General features: G+C 41.5%; 1 protein-coding gene across 4 annotated transcripts; it reads left to right on the forward strand.

The window, feature by feature from the left end:
- Nucleotides 1–398: 398 nt before the first annotated feature.
- On the forward strand, nucleotides 399–17,214 carry rras (RAS related). 4 transcript variants are annotated; one of them, XM_020486117.2, is made up of 7 exons: nucleotides 399–530; nucleotides 1,200–1,322; nucleotides 1,589–1,676; nucleotides 12,124–12,226; nucleotides 14,533–14,641; nucleotides 14,917–15,035; nucleotides 15,226–17,214. In XM_020486117.2, the coding sequence occupies exons 2-7, from the start codon at nucleotides 1,236–1,238 to the stop codon at nucleotides 15,311–15,313; spliced, it is 594 nt and encodes a 197-aa protein (XP_020341706.1). In that variant the 5' UTR covers nucleotides 399–530; nucleotides 1,200–1,235; the 3' UTR covers nucleotides 15,314–17,214. The 4 variants fall into 4 exon arrangements, with proteins under 4 accessions (XP_020341706.1, XP_020341703.1, XP_020341705.1 ...); XM_020486116.2 differs by having other exon boundaries at nucleotides 415–912; nucleotides 1,204–1,322; XM_020486115.2 differs by having other exon boundaries at nucleotides 426–912.
- The last annotated feature ends 786 nt before the right edge of the window (nucleotides 17,215–18,000 follow it).

Consider the following 18,000-nt stretch of genomic DNA (forward strand, 5'->3'; position numbering starts at 1 on the left):
ACTAAACTGTGAAAAATAAATAAAGGGGTTATAAAACATTCCATGTGCCAAGGATCAATACACCCCACAATACATTGCAAAGTATCTTTATAGGTCTACTCCCCTGCTCTAGCTATATGTACACCCTGCTGTAAAATTCCCCACTAACCAAATGACTGACTAGACCTACATACAACTGGGCTCAATGGCCAAATAAGGTAGTACACAATGTGTGAATACTATGGTTCACTCATTTAAAATCTGGTTAAACCATATTGTTTCAGTTTAATGAATAAACGTGCAGTGTTGATTAAATACACATTTTAGAATGTATCTCATTCTAATAGAGCCTTTGTTAATTAATGAAAAGAGGGAGAAGCGTGAAAATTTATACAATGAGGAAACAGTGTCGTTAAGACACGCCTGGTTTTACATACGCATGAGATTTCGAGAAACCCTTCTTGGTTGAGAAAAAAAAGTTGCCTTGGAGCGATGAAAAAATAAGTCAGTGAAGACGAGGAAAAAATGAAGACGTCGCCAAATATAACCCAGTAATTTAGATATCACAAAAGCTGTTATATAATGCTCCTGCAGAGATATGTAGATTAATCAATCTAGAGATAATGAAAGTTAGACAAGCGTGTTAAAGTTTGACGGGGTAGTTGATAATCAAGCTCATATTTTTTTTCTTCTTCTGGAGTCAAAGTTGGCATCGATAGCCTAATTTACTTGAGGCGGGTGCGGAAGGCTTTTCACCCGACAAAAATTATGAGAGATAGTCCGATAAACCATTAGATTTTTTAACAATAATACTTTATTTCTATTTTACCGGGTTATGTAGCGACCTACACATTTTAGGAGCAGTGGTACGAAACTCTATTGGGGTTAGACTACTTTTGAGGATAGTTTACAACACTGGGCCAGACTACAACCGTAAGCTTTTCAATGTTATGAAATATTATCAGAAAACTAACTACATTTTTACATTTGAGATATTGTAAACCTATCCTAGTTAATTCAAGTTAAATATATTGGCGTAACACCGAGGTAAAACCAAACTCTGCTTCCTTCTCGGACTTTTCTTTGAGCTACTTTGATAAAAGTAGTTTGCTCAATCGTTGAAGTGGACTTTCATTTTTTTCCCCCCTGTGCATTACAAAATTTCACGTCATAAATATATCCTATCACCTACTCAGTTTTATCATTTCGTTTTTCAAAAGATAGACAACCGTTGAAAGTATTTTACGAAACTAATCATGTCTGCTGAGGAGGAGAGATTCAAACTGGTCGTCGTGGGCGGGGGCGGTGTGGGGAAAAGCGCCTTGACCATACAATTCATTCAGGTGAGAGAGAATCCCCCAACTGTTTGGACATTGTCAACTGTGTGTTGTTTGTCTTGAATTTGTCATATCTTCTGACATGACGAGTATGTTGTAGTGGTAATTTAAAATGTGCATATTAACCCATATAGGCCAAATAGTGTAAACTATTCTGGCTGTGTAGGCTATTTTGTTAAAAACATTTCTTTCCTCATAACCACCAAATCACAAATTTGACCAGAAAACAAATACACACAGTATTCACCCATGCTCTCCTATCTCTTTCGCAGTCATACTTTGTATCGGATTATGACCCCACCATCGAGGACTCCTACACCAAGATATGCACAGTGGATGGGAAAGAGACACGATTAGACAGTAAGTCATACTGTATGTAGGTTTACTGACAGTCTTTGCTCCAAGAATAGAGGGGAAGCGTAAACTACTTGAGCCAGTGAGCGAGCAAGGCCAAATCTGTCTGTACGATTCACCCACATCTGCTCTGTTATAACTTGCAGTTGGCAGATGTTGATGCTCTAAGCCAAGGTGTAGTCTTTTCACTATGCCATAGAAAAAGTGTTTGTGTTCATATTCAATGGATATAACAATATGTAAGTGTACTATGGCCTCTGTCGAGTCAGTTAACCCTGGGCATTTACATCTTTTTTTCTAAATGAAGACATATACACATTTAACTATTTTCCATCTTAAAAATAAGGAATAATCAAGGCTTTGATTTCTGGTCGAACAGATGGAAAAGGGGTCTTAAACAACATCTACTAGATTTTTTTTTAAGGTATTATTGATATATCAAAACCCAATAAGTATCGTAAAGACCCCTGCTAACTAATATCAACACTTATATTTAGTTCATGGTAAATTATTTGCCTTGTCTTGTAATTCTGTTACCAGAAACCCACATATCTTTAAGATATTTTCTAAGGAGGATAATGAAAGTTCACATAAGTAACAAGCAAAGGTAGACCTAATAATTAGTTATAGGGGTTTTACAGCTATCAAGTTTGTTTATGAATTATTAAGTGATTCAAACAAGTAATTCTGTTACCAAATCCGAACAATCAGTAACGGAATTACTGCGATTGAATTGGCTAAAATGGGAAGTAATAGAAGTCACAAACCTTTCACATTTGAATAATTTAGCAGACGTTCTTTATCCTTTCCTATACTGATCCCCCGTGGGAATCAAACCCACAATCTTGGCGTTGCAAGCACCATGCTCTTTATTTCTCTTTCTGTTGTCTGGTGGTCAAAGCAAGACTGTGTAAACAGTCTGGACAACCCCTCTCTCTCTCTCTCTCTCTCTCTCTATCTTTCTGCCACACTCTTCTTTCTCTCTACAGTTAATGTCACCTCTCACAACTCTTACTTGCTGACCAAACTGGGCTTGCGTGTACGTACGTCCGCCATCGCACGCATGTTGATTTTGTTCACCCACACCAGAAGTGATCAGGACACGCAGGTTGAAATATCAAAACAAACTCTGAACCAATTATATTAATTTGGGGACAGGTCGAAAAGCATTAACCATTTATGGCAATTTAGCTAGCTTGCTGTTGCTAGCTAATTTGTCCTGGGTTGGGTTGGGTTATTATTTTACCTGAAATGCACAAAGTCCTCTACTCCGACAATTAGTCCACAGATAAAACAGTAAACCAAATTCATTTCTCGTCATCTCTCCTCCTTCCTCAGGCATCTTCTTATTTTGGACTTAATATCGCGTTTGGCAACCAACTTTACAGCATTACTACAACCTACTGGAGTGTGGACCTAAGTTAATCTTTAAATCACCCACACGCCAACGTCATAGTCATCCGTCTGGACAATGAAGTCCAAAAAAAATTTACTTAGAAAAACATCAGCCACCTTTTGCATTCCCTAAAAACCTATGAGAAGATGGCACGTGGGTATATGCTTCTAAAAACCAATGAGGAGATGGGAGTGGCCGGACTTGAGTGTCAAAAATGGAACCAATTTCTATTTTGGAGCCTGGTCACCCAGCCGCTCTCTGACACCCGCGAGCAGTGTGGGTGCAATGATTGAATAACATGTATGTGTACATTTATTTTGCAATGGTCACGCACGCGACGTGTCCGGTCTGGTCAGCATGTTACTGACACCTACCATGACACCTACCCTCTTTCCATATACTGTAACAAGCATCCTCAACCAATGAACACCAACTGATATCGGACCTTTGTGGATGTTGAAAAGTAATTGAAATTTGGTCAGTCCACCCTGGCCAGACTAAATCTGAACGAATCATAGACGTCTATGTTTCACAAGTTTTGACAGTACAGTATAGAAAAGTTAGTACAGCAGAGCACACTAGAGTACTGTATACTGTACTGAACATATCTACTGTGCTGTACCATAATGTCCAAACCTGAGAAAAATAGACGTCTATGATTGGTTCAGATTTGGTCTGGTCCGGACCAACCAAATCTGGTCTTGTTTGTTTGTTCATTAGAATAAATACCCAGTGTGTAGGATAATACCCAACAATGCAAATAAGGATATTGAATATTTCTACTTTTTGTGTACTGTGATCGGTTCAGTCGAGTTCCGATCTATGCTGTAGCGAGGGGTGGTGTAAATGGAGAAAGAGTTGGCTTTGTAAGTTGCAAAATAGAAATGATATATTTAATGTTCCCCGAATGGCACTCGGCCGGTTCAAAATCCACTGTGTTGCGGCAGGATAGCGCGCATGCATTTCCGTGATGGACCCCGGATCTGTGGATGATGGAGGGGTTGCAAGCTCAAGAACCATCTAGATACCCTACTGTTATTCTCTTTGTTTCTTGCCATCCAGGTGAGTGCGCATGATCAGTCATGAGAGTGAATATTCTTCCCAACAGATAATATCTGAGGTAGGTGAGTGCCCATTTTATAGCCAGCCCTTCTTGGTCAACTTATTTTCCCTCTCTGGGAGCTTACAGCTGATGTAGTCTGTTGGGTGTTTGACCTTTCCCACTCCCTGGGAGAGCACCGTTCCGATGCCAACGTCATAGTCATCCGTCTGGACAATGAAGTCCAAAGTCTGGTGCTCTTAGTCCTTGTTTTGCAAACAGGGCTTCTTTTAGCTTTTGGAAAGCTAGCTCTGCTGCTTGAGTCCATCTCACCTGTGCGGGTAGGTCTTTCTTGGTCAGGTTGGACAATGGAGCGGCTATAAAGACATAGTTGGGTATAAAGCGCCGATAGTAACTTGTGAGCCCTAAGAAGGAGCGCACCTACTTTTTACGCACCGGCGTTCGCCACTCCTGGATAGCCGCCACTTTCTTTGTCTGGGGGTGAATGACACCACTCCCAATAGTGTACCCAAGATATTCTTCCTCACTTAACCCGAACCTGCATTTCTTAGGGTTAGCTGTCAAGCCTGCTCTCCTTAGGCTCCCCAGCATGGCCCGTACCTGTTGTAGGTGCATCTCCCTTTATTCACTATGGATCAACATGTCGTCGATGTAAGTGGCCACGTAGGCTTGGTGGGGTCTGAGTAGCTGTTCCATTAACCTCTGTGACATGGCGGCCTCACCATGAAACCCGACGAGTAATTTAGTGTAATGGAAAAGTCCGTCTGGCGTAGAGCGCCTTTTTCTCCCTGTCTTCTGTGGCCAGGGGCACCTGCTAATAGCCTTTCGTGAGATCTAGCATAGTTGTGTAGCTCGCCTTTCCCAATCGTTCTATCAGCTCATCTACCCTGGGCATTGTGTTCGAATTTGGAGATGTCGTTCAGGCTTCGGAGGTCGTTACAGATTACAGAATTTCTGGCTTCAGAACGAGAACTAACAGACTTGACCAGGCACTGTGAGACGCCTCTAACTCCCCAACCCAGCATCTCTCTCACCACCTCTGACTATTGTTTGTCCCGCAGCATGGATTCTGTAAGGCCTTAAGTTCACTCTTGCCTGGCTCTGTGTATATATGTTGCTGGAGGAGATTTGTATTCCCTGTGAGGGAAGAGAATACTTCCTGGTGTCAGACCACAAGGGCCCATAGGTCTTGTTGGTGTGTCAGCGACTTCACTACCTGCATCTCTAGCGGGGGTTGATCTTGTTGGGCTGCGGGTAGGGAGCAGAACATCACATCTTATCTCATGGTACTCTAGGTTGATGTGATATGGCTGTTCAGGTTTTCTCCTACCTGGCTGCCCAACTGTAGTTTACAGGGCATACTCTTGCCATTACTTCGTATGGACCCCTCAAGTGCGCTAAGAGCTGATGTTCCGCTTTCGGAATTAAAAGGAGTACCTTATCTTCTGCATTAAAACTTTGGCTCTGGGCAGTCCTGTTACAGGCTCTTTGTTGCGCTTGCTGCACGCTCTCCATGTGTTCCTCCACTATTGGCTATACCGCGGCCATCCGTTCTTGTATTAGGATGACATGCTCAATCAGTTCTGTGGGGACACGGCTGGGCATCCCACGCCTCCTTGGCGAGGTCCAGAATCCCTCGGCACGGCCTCCCATATAACAGTTTAAACAGGGAGAAGCGCGTTGGCAACTGGGGCACCACCCTAAGAGCAAACAAGTGAGGTAATAATATGTCCCAGTTCCTCCCGTCCCGTTCCACAACCTTCTTTATTATCGACTTTACAGTTTTATTCAAGCGTTCGCATAAACCATCTGTCTGAGGATGTGATATGCTTGTGTGTATCTGTTTAACCTGGTACAAGGCACAAAAGTCTTTCATTGTGCGGAACATAAACACAATCCCTGGTCGGTCAAAATAGAGGAGGGTATGCCGACTCAGGAAAACATCAAACAACTCTTTAGCAATACCTTTTAGTAGACATTATTAAATGTATTTAAATGTATTTAATTTTAATGTTAAAATATTTAACCTTTTTATTTGACTAGTCAAGTCAGTTAGGAACAAATTCTTAATTACAATGACGGCCTACCGGGGAACAGTGGGTTAACTGCCTTGTTCAGGGGCAGAACAACTTTTTTATTTTTTATTTTCAGCTTGTGGATTTGATCCAGCAACCTTTCGGTTACTGGCCCAACTCTCTAACTCTAGACGACCTGCAGACCCAAAGTTACGCAAAGCATATTATGCAGGGGTATGGCTTTGGGGTAGCATGTGGCAAAATCAATTACCACTAGTATTAGAAGTCGACTGACTATGATTTTTCAACACCGATACCGATTATTGGAGGACCAAAAAAATCTGATACCGATTAATCGGCCGATTTACATTTAAAAAAAATCTATTTGTAATGACAATTACAACTACTGAATGAACACTTATTTTAACTTAATATAATACATCAATTAAATCAATTTAGCCTCAAATAAATAATGAAACATGTTCAATTTGGTTTAAATAATGCAAAAACAAAGTGTTGGAGAGGAAAGTAAAAGCGAAATATTGGCCATGTAAGAAAGCTAACGTTTCAGTTCCTTGCTCAGAACATGAGAACATATGAAAGCTGGTGGTTCCTTTTTAACATGGGTCTTCAATATTCCCAGGTAAGAAGTTTTAGGTTGTAGTTATTATAGGAATTATAGGACTATTTCCTTCTATACCATTTGTATTTCATTAACGTTTGACTATTGGATGTTCTTATAGGCACTTTAGTATTGCCAGTGTAACAGTATAGCTTCCGTCCCTCTCCTCGCTGCTCCCTGGGCTCGAACCAGCAACACAACGACAACAGCCACCATCGAAGCAGCGTTACCCATGCAGAGCAAGGGGAATAACTACTTGAAGGCTCAGAGCGAGTGACGTTTGAAACACTATTAGCGCGCACCCCGCTAACTAGCTAGCCATTTCACATCAGTTACACCAGCCTCAACCTGGTGAGTTGATAGGCTTGAAGTCATAAACAGCGCAATGCTTGACTCACAATGAAGAGCTGCTGGCAAAACGCACGAAAGTGCTGTTTGAATGAATGGTTGAGTTGGGCCTGTGTTAGGCCTGCTTCTGCCTAACACTGCTCAGTCAGATACTTAGATGCTTGTATGCTCAGTCAGATTATATGCAACGCAGGACACGCTAGATAATATATAGTAATATCATCAACCATGTGTAGTTAACTAGTGATTATGATTGATTGTTTTTTATAAGATACGTTTTTAATGCTAGCTAGCAACTTACCTTGGCTTACTGCATTCGCGTTACAGGCAGTCTCCTTGTGGAGTGCAAGGAGAGAGGCAGGTCGTTATTGCGTTGGACTAGTTAACTGTAAGGTTGCAAGATTGGATCACCGAGCTGACAAGGTGAAAATCTGTTGTTCTGCCCCTGAACGAGGCAGTTAACCCCCTGTTCCTAGGCCGTCATTGAAAATAAGAATGTGTTCTTAACTGACTTGCCTAGTTAAATAAAGGTATATAAAAACAAATCTGCAAATTGGCTCCCAAAAATACAGATTTCCGATTGTTATGAAAACTTGAAATCTGCCCTAATTAATCGGCCTTTCCGATTAATCGGTCGACCTCTAACTAGTATATAATTGTGCCCCCAGGATATTTTCAAAATAGGACCTACCAGATCCATGGCTATCCGCTCAAAGGGCGTTTCAATGATGGGGAGTGGGATGAGTGTGTTTCTGTAATTGGCTTTGGGGGCATTCTTTTGGCACTTGTCACATGACTTGCAGTATTTCTCTACATCACTTGTAATGCAGGGCCAGTAGAATCTACTCATGTGCTCTTTAGTTTTGTCTACTACCAAGTGGCCTCTCAACACGTGAATGTGCCAGGTACAGTACCTTAGCTCTAGCACTTCGCCTCTTCTCTTAACCACCAGTACAGTAAGCCCTCTAGTAATAAGGGGGATTGATGTCCTCCATGTGCTTCCCATCTGTCACCTTCACTCTGCGCTGTGCTGAGACAAGGTCCGGGTCCTGCAGCTGTGCGGTGCCAAACTGTCTTGTCAACTCATCAGGTAAATGAAAGAATTGTCTGTCTATTCTTACCAGGGCCCGTGCAGGACCTTGGTCTCCTCCGCTCTCCGTTGAGAGACCTGGGCATGTATCCTCTGTATTTTCTTGAAACAGCTGCCTGAGCCTCTGATTTTGAATTTTCTTTTCCTCCTCCCCTGCACTCGATCTGGGTGAAAGAGACTTCTCCCAGTAGTGCCAGTGGGGCACGGCGGGTGTGCGCCTTTTGGGGATGTGTTTTCTATGAGTGTGCCAGTGACTGCTTCGCATTGCTTATGCTCGCCGGTGTGGGCTTGGGGCGGTTCTGTTTAATCCGCAACGAACTCTCAAACAGATTTGTCTCTCCATAGCAGTACCGATACCAGTAAGTGATTCACCACCCACACCTTCATAGTCTACTTGCCTCTGCGTAACTAACTTAACCTGCTCCACTGCGTCCCCATGGATACAGGAGACTGACATCTGTTCCTGACACATCTCCCTCCTGTGACCGAACTAGGGTAATCTTACTACCCGAGTCGAGCATTGCTTCTGCATCCTCTCCTTGGACTTTTATGGCCGGGGCTCCCTCTATTGTCCAACACTGCGGGGATAGATTACATGGATGTGCGCCCCTTGATCCGGAGTAAGGCTCGGTGGGCATGGGTTCGTCATTAAATGGACACTGCCATGATGTATGCCCAAGCTCCTAGCACCGGAAACACCATCTCTCGCCAACCCTTGGTCAGCCGTGTTAGTTTGTACGTTTGGGCTATTGCTGATTCGTTGCTATCGAAGGTCCACTCGTAGAAATGCTTGGCCTGTGGATTCAGACAGGATAAAACTTTGGCTTTTAGTTTCTTAGTCCTCTGCTTCTGCAGGATCCAGGTTGAAATACGCAGCCTGCGCACACCCGGACAGAAATGGGGCCAGCATTCCTGCCCACCGCTCCGGGGCCCATAGTCCTCTTACTGCTGACCTCCTTGAATGAAAGCAGATAGGCCTCAATGTCATCATCCTATTCTTGTAGCCTAGGTATATGAGTCCCCACTCTGGGCTTACTCTCCTTCCCTGCCTGAGCCAGCATGGCCACTTAAATTCTTGATGTCTGTGCTTTCCTTTTGCGCAATAGTGCACATAGCCATCCATTTTAACAATTTGTCACCACTTCTGGTGCCCGCATTCTCCACCACTGTGATCGGTCCAGTGGGGTTCCGATGTATGCGGCAGCGAGGGGTGGTGTAAACAGAGGAAGAGTTGGCTTTTTAAGTTGAAAAATCTAAATTATATTTAATGTTCATCAAATGGCGCTCAGCCGCTTCAAGAAAGGGGAAACAATATCCAAGCCTGGTTCAGAGCACTACACTTACAAACCAAAGATCCTTTCGAAAATCGCCAAATTAGCTTTGGCACGCAGCTACAATTTTTGGTGGTATCTATACTATATTTTTGACTACTTTTAAATAATGTACCTTTTACTCTATGTTTTTCCTGACACCCAAAATTACTCGTTACATTTTAAATGCTTAGCAGGACAGGAAAATGTTCAAATTCATGCGCTTATCATGAACACCCCTGGTCATCCCTACTGCCTCTGATCTGGCGGATTCAATAAACATGAATGCCTCGTTTGTAAATGATGTCAGTGTTGGAGAGAGCCAGGAGCACTCTATACGTTTATTTATTTTTTACATGAAAATTGTGCTGTTTGCTTAATATAAGGAATTTGAAATGATTTTTTACTTTTTATACTTGCTTATATTTGCAATTACATTTACTTTTGATACTTAAGTATATTTACAACCCAAATACCTTTAGACTTTACTCAAGTAGTATTTTACTGGGTGACTCACTTTTACTTGAGGCATTTTCTATTAAGGTATCTTTACTTTTACTCAAGTATGTCAATTGGGTATTTTTTCCACCACTGCACGCAAGCTCTTCCTCTTTTGATCTGTTCTTTGTCGCTCTATGTCCTCTTCTGTTGTTTTATCCTCACTTTGTTCTATATTTGTTCCCCACACCTCTGAATGGTTCAGGATACATCATTATGAAGAGAATGATATTTATATCCATAATTATGTATTTCTGTATAGTACAGATCAGGGCTCCCAAGTGGTGCAGCGGTCTAAAGCACTGCATCTCAGTGCTAAAGTCGTCACTACAGATGCCCTGGTTCGATTCCAGGCTGTATCACTACCAGCCATGATTGGGAGTCCTATAGGGCGGCGCACAATTGGCCCATCGTCATCCGAGTTTGGCCGGTGTAGGCCGTCATTGTAAATAAGAACTTGTTCTTAACTGACTTGCCTAGTTAAGTAAAGGTTCATTTTAAAACATGTACATCCAATTCTACTGTAGTTCAATAACCTAAATATTTATTTATTTTAAACTCAAGGTGTCATGTCATAATTTGACACACTACTCTTTCAGCAGACATCTTTGAACCTTAATTGGGAGCAGATATTTAACAGTTTTTGGAAAACGTGTTTGCATAATAAAACAGATTTACCATAATTGTTTTAGAAACTTTGCATCCGCACAGTTCTTTCAGTGAATGTGTTTTTATGAAATGTTTTGTGTAAATTGTGCATAGAGTTGTATGGTTTGAACTTTGAAATCAATGGCTGTTGTTTGGCATACATTTTAAAGTGAAAATCTGAGTCAGTGTAATTTCTACTTGAACAAATATGTCACATCTACAGTGTATTCGGAAAGTATTCAAACCCCCTGACTTTTCCACATTTTGTTATATTACAGCCTTATTCTAAAATGTATTAAATTATTTTGTTTCCTCATCAATCTACACACAATACCCTATTATGACAAAGCAAAAACAGGTTTTTAGAAATGTATGCAAATGTATTCAATTTTTTTAAACCGAAATACCTTATAAAAATTCAAACCCTTTGCTATTAGACTCGAAATTGAGCTCAGGTGCATCCTGTTTCCATTGATCATCCTTGATGTTTCTTCAACTTGATTGGAGTCCACCTGTGGTAAATTCAATTGATTTGACATGATTTGGTAAGAGGCACACCTGTCTATAAGGTCCCACAGTTGACAGTGCATGTCAGAGCAAAAACCAAGCCATGATGTCGAAGGAATTGTACGTAGAGCTCCGAGACGACAGGCTTGTGTCGAGGCACATATCTGGGGAAGAGTACCAAAAAATATCTGCAGCATTTGAATGTCCCCAAGAACACAGTGGCCTCCATCATTCTTAAATGGGAGAAGTTTGGAACCACCAAAACTCTCCCTAGAGCTGGCCATCCGGCCAAACTGAGCAATCGGGGGAGAAGGGTCTTGGTCGGGGAGGTGACCAAGAACCCAATGGTCACTGACAGATCTCCAGAGTTCCTCTCTGGAGATGGGAGAACCTTCCAGCAGGACAACAATGCAGCATGCCACCAATCAGGTCTTTATGGTAGAGTGGCCAGGCGGAAGCCACTCCTCAGTTAAAGGCACATGACAGCCTTTTTTTGAGTTTGCCAAAAGGCACCTAAAGGACTCTGACCATGAGAAACAAGATTCTCTGGTCTGATGAAACCGAGATTGAACTCCTTGGCCTGAATGCCAAGCGTCACATCTGGAGGAAACCTGGCACTATGGTGAAGCATGGTGGTGGCAGCATCATACTGTGGGGACGTTTTTCAGCAGCAGGGACTGGGAGACCTAGTCAGGATCAAGGGAAAGATGAATGGAGCAAAGTACTGAGATCCTAGATCAAAACCTGCTTTGGACCTCAGAATGGGGGAAAGGTTCACCATCCAACAAGACAACAAAAAACCTGTTTTTGCTTTGTCATTATGGTGTATTGTGTGTAGATTGAGGAACACAAAAATGTTGAAATGGTCTGAATACTTTCCGAATGCACTGTTTTGTCACTATCCATATTCATCCCCGTGTATGTACATCTGAATCTCTTTGTGTGTGTGTGTCTGTCAGTCTTGGACACAGCAGGTCAGGAGGAGTTTGGGGCAATGAGGGAGCAGTACATGCGCTCAGGGGAAGGCTTCTTGCTGGTGTTCGCTCTGAATGACACTGGCAGGTAAGAATTTTGTGTGTGTCTGTTTGGGTGGATGCATGTACACAGTTTATCTCAAGTCACAGGCAAACTGTAGATTCAAACCAGTGTTCCCAACTACACAACATACTCTGAAGTCCTCAGAGCTAAAGCATTTGTCAGGGCTACAGTAATCAAGGTTTCAGGAAGGCAACGTCACTGTTTGTGATTAGGGATGCACATTTTGGTAAATTTAGCTGCCGACTAACTGACCCTCATTAACCGGTCAACGAACAGTTAAATTTTTTCCAAACAGTAAAATGGCGTGACCAACAGAAACTATGTATGTATGCAATGACGAGATGCGTATGTTTCTGTTTTAACAAGGGGAGTCGTCCCAAGCCAGGAAGGCAGGCGACAAGCTTAGGCCCAAAATAAGCCCATAGAAATGCATTGGACAGATTTTGGCGCTTTGCCTCTTCGGATACCATGCATGCATACCATACACGGGCATTTTTCATTAAGAACTCATGGCGAATGGGAGGCTTTACAAGTTGAGATTGAGAAATAAAGAATATCTCCTTTTTAATCGTGGCCACAAGTTTATAACACATTTAGAAATGTTATTTGTTGTGCATTGACTGGGCTCACAAAAGCAGGTTTCACTCCAGTAGCCTACAGGCTTTTTGAGGAGTTACTCTCGCGCTGTCTGGTAGGCTATTCCTCTCCTCAAAGTAGGCTCTCTGCTGTGCACTTGTAATAAATAGAATGCGTGAAGACTAATGAAAATACACATGCACAATTTCAATGTAGAAAAATGACGCAAAGTAACCAAAACACCTGGGTTCCCAAACTGCCGGCCTGAATTTGGCCTGTGGGTGTTTCTATTTGCCCACCCCCAAATTTTCTGAGCAAAAAATACATTTAAAAAAAATATATATATATTTGTTGGACATGACTGTAAAAACACCAGGAAATCAGCTCCAAGTGATTTTTTTAAATTTTGGAAATCTATTCTCTTGCATTATGGAGAGACAATGTTATCATATTCAATATTCATAATTGATTGGGTTTATATAGCACTTTTCTTCCAACTGAGGTACTCAAAGTGCTATTTATAGTAGGGGGAAACTCACCTCATCCACCTCAGTGATACAAGGTGACCATTTTTTGTACAAGAACTCTCACTACACATCAGGTGAGGAGTGATATATGCCAATTAGGAATGAAAGGGATGATTAGTTGGCCATGATGGAGTGTTGCCAGGTAGAACATTTTGCCATGACACAATAAGCGCCAAAGGATTTTGAATAACCACAGAGTCAGGATACGCGTTTAACTTCCCATCCAAAAGACGGCACCCTACGCAGGGCAATGTTCCCTAATGTAATCAAGGTTTGAAATGATTATTTTAGTCAAACATATCTGTTTTGGCTTCTTGTGATCAATTTGCAGTCTAAACTTTTTAAATGTTTTATGTTCTGTCCCCCCGACCATTCACTCAAGATGAAATTGGTGATCCCTGATAAGCATGACTTGTCAAATGAATTTTCGGCAGCTAACCGATGTAACGGTTAACTGTTAACGTCCCTATTTGCGGTACACTCATGATCATTCATTCCTTCAAGTGTCGAGGCGTTCAAGCCATGGTCAGTATTACACTAGTGTTTTCTGTGTGCAACCCTAATCACAGAGTGATGCTACAGTAACTAGGGGAAGTGAGACTTGTTATAGGCATTCACCTCATAAGAGTAGCATTCATGACACGGTGTCAAATACAGGCAGCATAATGAGCTGCTGTAGTAGTTCTCTATGAGATGAAAGGTGGATTGGTGCAATTGCACCTAAACAGAATTCACATTCTAAGAACATATGTAAACCATAGAGCATAGCCTAATATAACAATTATCCATATTTATTTATGAACTGTAGCCCCCCAAGTCTTGACTCCTGACAGATTATACAGGATGCCTGGCTTGCTTTGGTAGGGCTCGATGGGTGTCCTTTGTGTCCTGGTAAGACCCAGTCTACCCCTCTCACTTCTATTGTTTGTTGTTATGTTTGAATGAATGTTTGTCACTGTGCTCTTGTCTTTGTACATTTAAAATAAGAGTATACAATAAAACAACTCAGTAGTTGGATTTATGCCAATGAATATGCCCATTTGTTTTAAGGGGCATATACACTCGCAAAGAGTCTCTCCTGACAGTCCTCCACAAGGCGGCTTTTTTATTATTATTATTTTTAACAGTAAATTGAACTAATGGATTGTACCTTTTTAAGGACATAAAGCACTTATGATCAGTTCCTAATGTGTTCTCGTTTCGGCCACTTTCCTTCCCTTTTTTCAGTTACAATGAGATCCACAAGTTCCACACCCAGATACTGAGAGTGAAGGACCGGGATGACTTCCCCATGGTGCTGGTGGGGAACAAGGCTGACCTGGACCAGTCGAGAGCGGTACTGGCTTTCACTCTCACTCTGTCATGTTAAAGGAGATCTTCTGCTAGCTATAATAATGCCAATTTAGATCCTACTGGTTCAAATTCTCCAGCCTCAAATACCTTTGAGTTGCCAACAGGTGGCGAGTGGCTACAAGTGTTTCTTTGGCTAGATCAAATACCACCACCTTACTCTTAACTCAGTTTACCGGAATAAGGAAATGAAACTGCTGCTGGCCTGGCAGGTGCTTTTTAACCTGAGTGCATGTACCTCTCTCTCTGTACTGTCTGTAGATCTCCAGAGAGGAGGCCCAGGGCTTTGCCAGAGAGAACAGGATCCATTACATGGAGGCCTCGGCTAAGAACCGCTACAACGTAGACGAAGCCTTCCTGGAGGTGGTGCGAGCTATAAGGTAACGTTAACAGCTAGAAAGCTGTAAGATACTTTATTATAGGTCATCATGTTTATAGCTAGATGATTAGAAGTGTTGGTGACCAGAGGCAGAGTTGAGGGACAGACATTTTAGTGTTCATTATAGCCTACTCCTGAGTCAAAGTATCCAATGCTTTCTCTCTCTTTTTCTCTCTCTTTTAAAAACACAGAAAGTTTCAGGAGACTGAGAGTCCCCCTCTACCTGCAAACCACACAGGAAAACGGAAGAGCGGTGGCTGCCCCTGCACCCTCCTTTAACTGCCCCCTCCCATGGCATAGCACTGTTGTCACAGAGACCAAAACCCCCTCACCTCACCACTGATACAAGTCTTGTCTGACTTACCTGGAGGGAAATGGGAGGATTTGGCAAGGGAGGGGAGAGATATACACTTGGAAATGCAAAAACTGTATGGTGAGGTTTGGGGAATTGGGCAGGGATGCTTACGGCAATGGTGGGCAAAGTGGTGGAGTGATGTGTTTTCATTCACACTTATAAATTAGCATCTTCAAACTTTTTTTTTATATACTTTTTTTGTATTTGTGGTATTATTTCATTATTGTGCAAGGATGTAAAGGGAGAGGCCTTTGGCCTAGATGAGAAGAGAGCGAGAGATGAGTCTACAGACTGAAGAAAGAAAGAGTAGGGATGGTAAAGAGTGAGATCTCACATATACTGTGTTTTGGGTAGCTTCCTACATTGGGTCAACCTGATGGAAGTCACTGATTTGACATTGCTGGAAGGAATGGATCATTTAGGAACTAGAGGGTGCTATCATTCATACCTACAACAGAAAATGAAAGGAGCCCGGTTAAACTGAATCGACAAATTAGATTTTTAAAAGACTGCATGGAAAAGAGGGAGAGCTGAAGCAGAATGAGAGTGAAACGATGTGTTTGAAAGACTGGTACTTTTCACAGTGTGGTATCCATGACCACAGAATATATCATATTTTTTTTGCACAACTTCAACGTAGGCAAAAGTAGTTTGACACTAAAGTGCTATTGTTTATTTTAAAATGACTGGGTGGATGTTTAGGCATGTCCAGGTACTTTTGTATATGCATTCAGGTGTAGGCCTGCTTTTTAAGTCATTTCTATTGTTATGCTCTTTGCAAATGTTTAAATGTCACACCGCTACCAACCATGTACATCAATGAGATCGTTTTTGAATGGTATTAAATGAATGAGTCAAAGCTAATGAAAATCTGCTGAAAAGCTTCAGACAAGGCATCAACATCAAAAACAGAAAGTGACAGAACATGGGTAAGTTGACATATAAATACATCCCAAGATTTACGCCCATTGGTTGAGAGAGATGATGGTGATAATTGCAAGAGTGATCCCATAGGCTGAACAGCAAGCATGAGGAATGGGCATTACTGTGCGGTGCTGATAGGCTATACGTTAAATGGGTGAATTACATTCCGGACGTGGCTAATAGGAAAGAGATGACGCTATGCTGATGATAATACGTTCGTATTCATTCCCAATATGTCCATACAATAGGAAGCTAAGTAAGTTATGTTTTGCTTACATGAAGTTACTCGAACAGTCAGACCAGCCTTCCTGATTTAACTTCTGTAAACTTCATGTGTCTGTCATGAAATAACTTGTTTGTTTAGAGAGGATGTAGCACTGGTCTTGCAAACCTTCATATAGATGTAATTAACATATGACTATCCCTTGTGTGATATTTCACACAAAGCAGGATAGCCATCTAACGTTCTGAAATATTCTGAATCTGCTCCAAATTTGAGTTGAATCGGACTCAACTCTGACCCTAAAAATATTTGAGCTGTTTTGATTAATAATTTGAGTTATTGATGATTGGTTCTCAAAGCTGGCCATCTTATTTTCTTTGTGAACGAGAACCGTGTTGATGTTGGATCCACATTTGTCCCACGTTGTTCTTTACCTAATTATAAAATAATGCATTGACTCAGTGCTATTAATGCAGTGTAATAAACCACAAAAAAGTATTGTACTTAAATCTGTTATGTTTTTAACAGCAGAACGCCGTTTGTATTCTTATACCAATGAATCTCAAACTATATCAAACTTGCACCCTGTAATCCATCAGTATCTGCCATGTGTATTTTGTACTGAAATAAACCAAATACCTTTTGTACACGTCAAAATAAAAAATACATTTACTCTAATCAAGTCTGGACACAATTTATTTTTCTACTTTACTATTTCTCATCAACAGTATTGGTGAACGCTTGGTGACAGGAAAGCAATGAGAAAAAGGAGCATGTAAATGTACAGATCAATAAAAAGGACTGTTTTGAATTGGGATGTTCATGCTCAAAAATATGATGTATGGTAGCCTGTGGGGTTCATGGGTTCGAATCCAGCCCACTGCCCTTTGATTCGCCCTCTCCATCTTCCCTGTCGTTCCAACATTGTTCTATGCTTAAATAAAAGCTAAACAAATATATCAAATAAAATACCTTTTAACCCTTTTGTAGTGTTTGGGTCTGTGGGATGAATTTTTCAATGTTTACTAAAATAATTAATTGTATCATTTTTTTTTTTTTTCAACCTGAGACTCATTGACTTTGGCTCATTTTCTATAAAGAACATGCAAAATAACACATTTTCATTGAGTGCACCCCCCTGCACATTTATATTACATATGTGGTGTTGGGGTCCACTGGACCCAAGGGTAATAAAAGTGTAGGTGTGTGTAGGTGAAAACAAGTAATACTTAAACAAGAAGGTTGTCTTCCTCCTCCTTGGGCCTGCTGTTTCAACATAGCACCAAGAACCTGTCTGTCTCCCGCTTTTCTCGCACTCTGTACCCTTTGTTGTGTGTGAAAATACACAACGTTATTACATTACATTATTTCGATACATTGTAAAAAAAAATGCAGTATTTTCCCACACTCCATCCCAGCCAGGTGCAAATTGCGGGAGGGACACAACAAATAAATAGCTTTGCA

Source organism: Oncorhynchus kisutch, linkage group LG6, assembly GCF_002021735.2.
Source record: "Oncorhynchus kisutch isolate 150728-3 linkage group LG6, Okis_V2, whole genome shotgun sequence".
Lineage (NCBI taxonomy): Eukaryota > Metazoa > Chordata > Actinopteri > Salmoniformes > Salmonidae > Oncorhynchus > Oncorhynchus kisutch.